The sequence below is a fragment of the Hippopotamus amphibius genome, chromosome 3 (assembly GCF_030028045.1).
Source record: "Hippopotamus amphibius kiboko isolate mHipAmp2 chromosome 3, mHipAmp2.hap2, whole genome shotgun sequence".
NCBI lineage: Eukaryota > Metazoa > Chordata > Mammalia > Artiodactyla > Hippopotamidae > Hippopotamus > Hippopotamus amphibius.
This window is the reverse complement of record NC_080188.1, coordinates 109,285,026-109,294,830: the sequence shown is the minus strand read 5'-3', so window position 1 is coordinate 109,294,830 and position 9,805 is coordinate 109,285,026. Positions and strand designations below refer to the sequence as shown.

The window sequence follows — 9,805 nt, the reverse complement described above, 5'->3', positions numbered from 1 at the left end:
GGTAAGACATTTTTTTCTGAGGTGATGAAGATATTTTGAAATGAAGTAGATGTGTATTAACAATATGGTGAATGTTTTAATGCCACTGAAGTGTTTACTTTTAAAATGGTTAATTTTATACCATTAGAATTTTTCTTCAAAAAAAATGAAGCCAGTTACAAAAAGGTCATGAGGTTTGATCATATTTTCTATCATCATGCTTCAGTCTCTGCAGGAATTGATTCAAATTTTCCTAAAGGGGGAAAAAAAAAAAAAAAAAAAAAAAAGCTTTTCCTCCTCCTAACTAAAATTCCTGGGCTTGGGTCTCCCATACTATGGATAATTCATTAACCAGAAACAAGTAAATAAATTAATCCTTCATTTTAACCTTTCATCCCTAGTTTGCTGAGCATTTTTATCATGAATCGTTGCTTAATAACTTAACTATTTTCTACATCTGTAGATTGAAGCATTTCTACTTTATTACTGTGGTGAACTATGTTGATGAAATAGACATGATACACCAAATAGCATTTTTTGGATTAAATCCTTCTTAGATATGAAGTATTGTCTCTTTTTGTATATCATGAATTGATTTGCTATTTTAAATGTTTTCCCATGTTATTTCTGATATATTGTTCTGTACTTTTTTTCTTTTCATTTGATGATGTTGGTATCATACAATGAACTTTAAAATGTTCTTTATTTTATTGTTGGGATAAGTTTATATAAGACTGAAATGATATCTTTCTAATGTGCCATCTATACTGAGGATAAGACTATCATTTTTATAAAGAATTTCCTGGAACTTTGAAAATTGCATTAGGGAATGAACACCAAATGTAACTAGAAAATCACTGCTAGATGTTTCTTCTTTCAGATCCAAAGCTCAGGACTGTTTTTATATACTTTTTGTTGGGTGTTTTCTTTGTCCTTAGAATGAAACATTTTCTCACCTACAGGACTGTCCTTGGACCTCAATGAACTATGTATCTAGGCAGCAATATCCAGGAAACACAGCACTGATGTAGGCACTCCACAATCCCTTCCCTTATCTGCCCATCTAAATTTTCTTTTTCCCTTCCAGGGTAAATCTTTTCTTAAGATAGTGATGATTAGTGAGGAAGACCAGTTGTACAATAAAAAAATATAATCTACCACCTGCAGAACATGTGTATCATAAGACAATTGTCAAGCAACAGCAAATTTCCTGAAGTCTTGTTTTTTTGCTATACATGATATGAATATTAGTATTTACATAATGTAGCTTATAGCCAACTTATAACATTTTCTCCCTTATGTGACTATTCTCTGCATTTTCTCTTATCTTGTGAATAGTTTCATTAAAAATCTTGCCACAGCTCTTTAGAAACAAAACAAGAAATTTGCCCCTATCTAAACTACCAACAACAGTTTAAAGTAAGGAGACTATAATGCATTCATGGAAATAAAGAGCCCATCATTAGGACTTTGTAGAACTTATAATAAAACCACTCATATTGACAGACATTCAACCTTTTAAAACCTATACATTCAGATGAAAACTGTATTTCCAAATTTGTGGAGAATTACTGCATTAAATTTGTGTAAATAAATGTTCATTCAAATGCATTTTCCAGAGTGAACAACATTCTATTCTAAAGGAGTTTGCAGTCATCCAGAGGTTTTTTTTCTTTATGATTTTTTCTGGTTTCTATTGAAAGATAGAAAAATAATTAGAGTTTCAAAATTATAACTTACCTAAAATCTGTCATCTATTTTATTTTTAAGATTATGATCTTAAATACAAGGTACTATTGCATATATCAAATAGAGTTCACTGCATAGACTGGAGGTGAGTTTGCCAGTTGGGTAAAACTAAGTCAGGTTAACCAAGATGCTCTAGCTGATATTAGCAGGGCTTCCCAATCAACCCACCAATGATATTACTTATCACTGAAGTTTTATATTATTTATCATTATACATCAATAACTGTATTATACACAATTCAAGATTGACAAGAAAGACTATTTTAGATTTAGCTGAAACTATCTCTGAAGTGTGCAGTTCTTAATTTTAGTTTTGATATTTTGTTTACAAAGAGCAAATAAATTTTGTATTAACAAGTACAGTTTAACCAAATAATATTCAGGATTTTATGGAGGCAGAGATATGACTTCTTTGCACTTATAAAGTTCCAATGCCTCCTGTGCAAAATTAAATAAACATGTCTTTTAAATGTAGTGTCTTAGTGTTGAACAACTCTTAGCTTACTAGGTTGCATTTGATGTATACTCCCTCACAGTTAGCTATAAATTTTCAGGGCAACCCTGTAAACCCATTCTTCAATGACTTAAAAAAGAATAGAAGATTTACCTGAACAGCCAAATTGTAATGTGTACTCACTCAGAAATCTTCACATGACAAACTCTCTGTCTAGAAACTTATTTAAATGGTCCAAGTTGTAACTAATGTATTATTTATTATTTTAGAGATAATTCTCTGAAGTTTATTAAAGTTGTAAAATGGTCTATCAATTAGGGAGTTACATTAAATGTGTGTACTGTTTTCCTTTCTGAAAAAAGGAATTTGAAAGTATTAAAAATGCTGAAAGACTCAGACAATTCTCCACAGTGCTCTTGAAAGTGAAAAAGTAAATCTTAGCCGTTTTACATTCATTGATACAAGAATTTGATAATGGCTAAATTCCTAACACTCTGTTTCACATCTTTGTTCCTGATGCTATAAATTAGTAGGTTCAGCATTGGAATGACCACTGTGTAGGAGACAGAGCCCACCCTGACCATGAGCCATGAACTTTTGGAGTCAGGAACACAGTAGAGGAAAAGGATGCTCCCATGGAAGATGGTAATAGCAGTCAGGTGGGAGGCACATGTGGAGAAGGCTTTGTGGCACCTCCCAGTAGAAGACATCCTCATGACAGTGATGAAAATGAAAACATAGGAAGCAAGAATGATGATCAGGCTCCTTATTTCATTGAATGTGGCAGAGACTACAGTGATCTTCTGGCTAATGCAGGTGTCAGAGCAGGAAACAGCAACAATGCCAGCAGGCTCACAGAAAAAGTTATTTATGATCTTATTTCTTCCAAAAGACAACTCTGATAGAAAGTAGGTAAGAGTCAGGGAACAGACTGTACCCCAAGAGCATGTTGCACCCACCAATAAGGAACAAAGCTTCTGGGACATTAAAACTGTGTAGAGAAGAGGCTTACAAATTGCCACAAAGTGGTCATAGGCCATCACTGTCAACAGAAATGTTTCTGTTACCACAAATATGCAGGCAAAGAACAACTGCATGATGCATCCTGTGAAAGAGATGGTTTTGTCTTCCACAACCAAGTTTTCCAGGAGATTGGGTGTCACTACTATCGAGAAACAGAAATCAACAAAGGACAAGTGGCTGAGGAAGAAGTACATGGGGGTGTGGAGTCTGGGGCTGACCTTGATAATCAGGACCATGCCCAGGTTCTCCAGCACAGTGACCATGTAAATGGTCAGGAACCCCAGGAAGAGGGGCAGCTGGAGCTCCAGATATTCTGAGAAGCCCAAGAGAATGAAGGTGACTCCAGCACTTGGATTTCCTTGGTTCCTGTGGACAGCATGTAAAAGTTGATTTAGAGAAATGAGAAGCAAAATTTGAATATGGCAGTTTAAAACAAGGACATAGTGAGAGACAGCAAGAATCTATAAAGTGTTGTGGAAAATACTTGATTTCAACTCTTACATTTTTTCAAAAGCTAGAATTTACTTATATCACTGTTTGAGTGAGTATGAAATTTGTGCAAATGGAATAATGAAGTCAATTGAGAAAGGGGGAACAGAAATAGAGTTGGTCCTGTTATAGTTCACATAATCACACTCAGTATCCTTAGAAGCAGTTGGCTTCATGAGGCAGCCCAGTCTAGCTTTTTTACATGAATCCTAGTTTAGTTAAAATGCTGCTCTTGAAAGAAATACTTATCATAGGGCTATACAATTTCCTCCCTGCCTAACCTATTTAACTGTGGGAACTTAGGACTCATAAGAAAATTAATGACAAAGTAAGATTGTCAAGTTATTTTTGTTTGTAGTTGTTACTATAGCTATTTCTGAATTTTCCTTTCCAGCCACTTTCTTACATTTAATCACACATTTCCCCCCCCATATTTTAGCTATTTCCTGCAGAAGAATAATATACTTAATCAGCTACATTTACATTATTATTGAAACTTTAAAAATCTGTTACCCCTTCCCCTTGGTGTATTTGTAATGACAGGTATTTAGAGAGATTTGTGGTGGAAATAAACAATAATATTATCTCCAGACTGTTTTTATTATGCTGGAGGTTATCCCATAACATCATTATCAAATGGTCAACTTAGTCTGCTTCAATGTCTGCAAAGATGGGTCATTGGTTCCTGAGGTATTACCATATGGTTTTTGCTTGGTTAGAGATTTTCCTGCTTTGCCTTGGTTTCAATATACATAAAGATAATTCTTCCAATGCCCCATGGGCTAGTTTCTTGATCTCCTCCATTAATTTTATCTCTTTGATTCCTGGTCATGGTTATACTCCAGCTGTCAGCCCACAAAAAAATACCAGTTTTATCCATATCTGTAACCTAATATATATTTTACTTATTTTTTGTCATTTACCATTTTATCATTGTTTGTTCCACAGTTAAAATAAAATTCACATCAACAAAGATGAGATACTAAGATGAAGTAGGCACTCAATAACATTTATTGCATAAATGAATATATGAGTATGTGAATGAGTAAATTCTAGGCATATAATATACATATTGGGGTAAAATAAGTTATTCTTGCCTATTAAATTAGCACCACAATATAAACTCACAATGCACTGAGCCACACCTTGAGCCCTGTGAAACAAGTAGCCGTAGTGAAACCCCATGGGACCTAAGATACCTGAATTTGCATGCAGTAAGGATACTTTCAGGGAAAAAAAGTGCAGTGAATTTTTTTTTTTTTTTTTAGATAGCTTGTGTTATTCCAAAATGCCTCAAATATCTTTTACTGTCATTATAATTTGTTCTTCTCAAATCTGCTTCTCACCTCTTACTGAAACCTAAAACGGCACTAAGCATAAAGGGAAGTTCATATCACATAGAATTCTGTAAAAATTCTATGTCTCATTTGGAGCTGAAATTAAAAACTCTATTCTTTTTAGTTGTTGTTAAGATTTTATCCTCCAAGACCATATGGAACACTTAAAGGTTTCTTGCACGTATATAATGATATCATTCACAGATCCCTGCTCTTTTTCTTCTTCAATTGTTCCTTTAGATTCCTTTGATTTGATATGTATGATTAATTCCTTCATCACATTTATGATTTCCTGAAAGTATTTTTTCAAATTAACATAAAATTCATTGAATATATATTTTATAATTGAAGATACTTTTTCTGAAATCAGTATTTTTTCCCCATGGCTGTGATAACAAAATCTGAGTAGCCCAGGTTTGAAAGGGAAATTATCCCTAAAGATAAATACAATTTTTGAAATATATTATCTAATTCTTATCTGCAAATCTCCACACATGTAACTTTTCACTGCACCTCTTTCACTCTGTATTTATCAACAGGCTTGGTCCAACATTCACAGTCACCTGTTTAGCCCCAGGAAGTGCCAGCCATGCTTGGCTGTGAACACAGGTGCTGTTACACTGCTTCCCTTCTTTCCAGTGCATCTATAATGGAATGATTTTTCCACTGTAGACCCAATATGTACTGAGTACTCAGGCATTTTAGAAACTATAAAATTATAAAATATGAGCCTCATACTCAATTTTTTTCTTAGATAATTATTCCAGGAAATAATGTATACAAGCACAAAGGATACATGACAACTTATAATTATTGTTTGTTATTTACATTTGTGTGTATAAAAGAATGAGAATATCATGATCCAGAACAATTGAAAATACTTCCTAGTGATGTATCTTGGTGAATAATGATAAATGTGGTGAAAGATACAGAATCAAATACTTCTAGTCAGCTAAACTAAACAGGTAAAATGACAGATTTACATATGTGTTTGTCTTCCTCCTGCAAAGACTATTGGAACATATTATTTTCCTTTTAAAGTGAAATAAGGATTGAATCAACTCACCTGAGTGCAGAAGAATTGGCTTATTCATTTAATGAAGTTTGTTAGCTAAGTTTGTTGGATTCCAGGACAATTCCTGCTGAGAATTCAACTTTCTTTTATATAGTAATAAGACGGAAAAAATAGTAACAGGAATCTAGAGTGTATTGCAATGAATATTTCAGGAGAATGGCTTTTTCTTCTAATCTATTAAAAATAAATTCAGAGGGAGGAGATGGTTCAAGATGGCAGAGTAGAAGGACTTGTGCTCACTCCCTCTTGCAAGAGCACCAGAATTACAGCTAACTGCTGAACAATCATTGACAGAAAGACACTGGAACTCACCAAAAAAGACACCCCACATCCAGAGACAAATGAGAAGCCACAATAAGATGGTAGGAGGTACACAATCATGATGAAGTCAAATCCTATAATGGCTGGGTGGGTGACTAGAAATTTGGAGAATAGTTATACCACAGAAGTCCACACACTAAAATGAGGGTTCTGAGCCCCATGTCAGGCCTCCCAGCCTGGGAGTCCAGCAACAGGAGGAGGAATCCCCAGAGAATCAGATTATGAAAGCCAGTGGCATTTGATTGAAGGACCTCCACAGGATGGGAGAAACAGAGGCTCCACTATTGGAGGGCACACAAAAAAATAATGTGTGTACCAAGACACAAGGGGAAGAAGTGACCCCATAGGAGACTGAGCCAGACCTACCTGCTGGTGTTGGAGGGTTACCTGCAAAGGAGGGGGCAGCTGTGGCTTACAGCAGGGACAGGGACACTGAGGGCAGGTGTTCTGGGAAGTGCTCATTGACTTGAGCCCACCCAGAGTCCACCATTAGCCCCACCAAAGAGCCTGTAAGCTCCAGTGCTAGGTAGCATTGGCCTAAAAAAGCAACAGAGTGGGAACACAGCCCCACCCACTGGCAGACAAGCAGATTAAAGTTTTAATGGACTCCACCCACCAAAATGGATTAAAGTTTTATTGAGTTCTGACCACCAAGCCCTACCCACCATCAGTCCCTCCCATCAGGAAGCATGCACAAGCCTCTTAGATAGCTTCCTCCACAAGAGGGCACACAGTATCAAGCTGTATCAGCAGTATTTGATTCTGTGGAATTGAAGACCATAGGCACAGAAAGATAGAGAAAAAGAGAAAGCAGAGGACTTTGTATCAGATAAAGGGACAAGATAAAACCCCAGAAAAACAACTAAATAAAGTGGAGATAGGCACCCTTCCAAAAAAAAGAATTCAGAATAATGATGGTGAAGATGATACAGGACTTTGAAAAAAGACTGGTTGCAAAGATCAAAAAGATGCAAGAAAAGTTTAACAAAGACCTAGAAGAATTAAAGAACAAACAAACAGAGATAAGCAACACAGTAACTGAAATGAAAAATACACTAGAAGTAACCAATAGCAGATTAACTGAGCCAGAGGGCAAATAAGTGACCTGGAAGACAGAATGGTGAAAATCACTGATGCAGAAAAGAATAAAGAGAAAAGAATGAAAAGAAATGAAGACATCCTAAGAAAGCTCTAAGACAATGTTACACACACCAACATTTGCATTATTCAGGTCCCAGAAGGAGAAGAGAGAGAGAGGACATGAGAAAATATTGGAAGAGATTATAGATGAAAACTTCGTTAACATGGGAAAGAAAATGCAGAGAGTCCCAGGGAGGATAATCGCAAGGAAGTCCAGGAAGTGCAGAGAGTCCTAGGAAGGATAAAGCCAAGGAGAAACACATCAAGGCATATAGTATTCAAATTGACAAAAATTAAAGACAGAGAACAATTATTAAAAGTAACAAGGGAAAAATGACAAATAACATACAAGGGAACTCCCATAAGGTTAACAGCTGAGCTCTCAGCAGAAACTCTACAAGCCAGAAGGGAGTGGCATGATATATTTAAAGTGATGAAAGGGTTACCCCTACAACCAAGAATACTCTACCCAGCAAGGATCTTATTCAGATTTGATGGAGAAATCAAAAGCTTTGTAGGCAAGCAACAGCTAAGAGAATTCAGCACCACCAAACCAGCCCTACAACAAATGCTAAAGGAACTTCTCTAAGTGGGAAACATAAGAGAAGCAACAGAACAACAAAAACAAAAACAAAACAATTAAGAAAACAGTAATAGGAGCATACATCTCAATAATTACCTTGAATGTAAATGGACTAAATGCACGAACCAAAAGACACAGACTGGATGAATGGATACAAAAACAAGACCCATATATATGCCTTCTACAAGAGACACACTTCAGACCTAGGCACCTATACAGAATGAAAATGAGGGGATGGAGAAAGATATTCCATGCAATGGAAATCAGAAGAAAGCTGTAGTAGCAATACTCATTTTAGGTAAAATAGACTTTAAAATAAAAAAAAAAGTTACAAGATACAAGAAAGGACACTACATAATGATCAAGGGGTCAATCCAACAAGAGGAGATAACAATTATAAATACATATGCACGCAACATAGGAGCACCTCAATACATAAGACAAATGCTAACAACTATAAAAAAGGAAATCGAAAGCAACACAGTAATAATGGGGGACTTTAACACTCAACTTACACCAGGGGACAGATCATCCAGACAGAAAATTAATAAGGAAATACAATCATTAAATGTCACAATAAATCAGCTAGATTTAATAAATATCTATAGCACATTACATCCAAAAACAGCAGATTACACTCTCTTATCAAGTGCATATGGAACATTCTCCAGAATAGATCACATGTTGGATCACAAATCAAGCCTTGGAAAACTTAAGAAAATTGAAATTGTATCAAGCAACTTTTCTGGACACGACACTTTGAGACAAGAAGTAATTTTTTCAGGAAAAAAAAAACTGTAAAAAATACAAACACATGGGGACTAAACAATACACTACTAACTCTCCAAGAGATCACTGAAGAAATCAAAGAGGAAATCAAAAAATACCTAGAGACAAATGACAATGAAAACACAATGATCCAAAACTTATGGGATGCAGCAAAGGCAGTTCTAAGAGGGAAGATTATAGCTATACAATGCTACCTCAAGATACAAGAGAAATCCCAAATTAACAATTTACCTCACACCTAAAGAAACTACAGAAAGAAGAGTAAACCAAACCTAAAATTCGTAGAAGGAGAGAAATCATAAAGCTTAGAGCAGAAATAAATGAAATAGAAACAAAGAACACAATAGCAAAAATCAACAAAAGTAAAAGCTGGTTCTTTAAGAAGATAAATAAAATTGATAAATCTTTAGCAAGACTCTTCAACAGAAAGAGGGAGAGGACTCAAATCAATAAAATTAGAAATGAAACAGATGAAGATACAGCAGACTCTGCAGAAATAAAAAGCACCATAAGAGAGTACTACAAGCAACTATATGCCAATAAAACGGACAACCTGGATGAAATGGACAGATTGTTAGAAAGTGTTAACCTTCCAAAACTAAATAAGGAAGTAATAGAAAATATGAACAGACCAATCACAAGTAATGAAGTTGAAACTGTAATTAAAAACATTCCAAAAAACAAAAGTCCAGGATTAGATGGATTCACAGATGCATTTTATCAAACATTTCGAGAAGACCTAACACCCATCCTTCTCAAACTCTTCCAAAATATTGTAGAGGAAGGAACACTCGCAAACACTTTCTATGAGGCCACCATCACCCTGATACCAAAACCAGACAAAGATACTACAAAAAAAGAAAATA

The 9,805-nt window shown here is 35.2% G+C and overlaps 1 protein-coding gene across 1 annotated transcript; it reads right to left on the bottom strand.

The window, feature by feature from the left end:
- Positions 1-2,634: 2,634 nt before the first annotated feature.
- On the bottom strand, positions 2,635-4,526 carry LOC130848613 (olfactory receptor 5D13-like). The gene is made up of 2 exons (XM_057727051.1): positions 4,431-4,526; positions 2,635-3,666 (listed from the first exon to the last, which is right to left on the bottom strand). The coding sequence occupies exons 1-2, from the start codon at positions 4,524-4,526 to the stop codon at positions 2,635-2,637; spliced, it is 1,128 nt and encodes a 375-aa protein (XP_057583034.1).
- Positions 4,527-9,805: the final 5,279 nt, after the last annotated feature.

Excerpts from the sequence above, each read along its gene's own strand:
- LOC130848613 (XM_057727051.1), bottom strand. The coding sequence starts at position 4,526 with ATGACCAGGAATCAAAGAGATAAAATTAATGGAGGAGATCAAGAAACT. Across the intron at positions 3,667-4,430 it reads TTATGTATATTGAAACCAAG|ATTCTTGCTGTCTCTCACTA; the intron begins GCAAAGCAGGAA and ends AACACTTTATAG.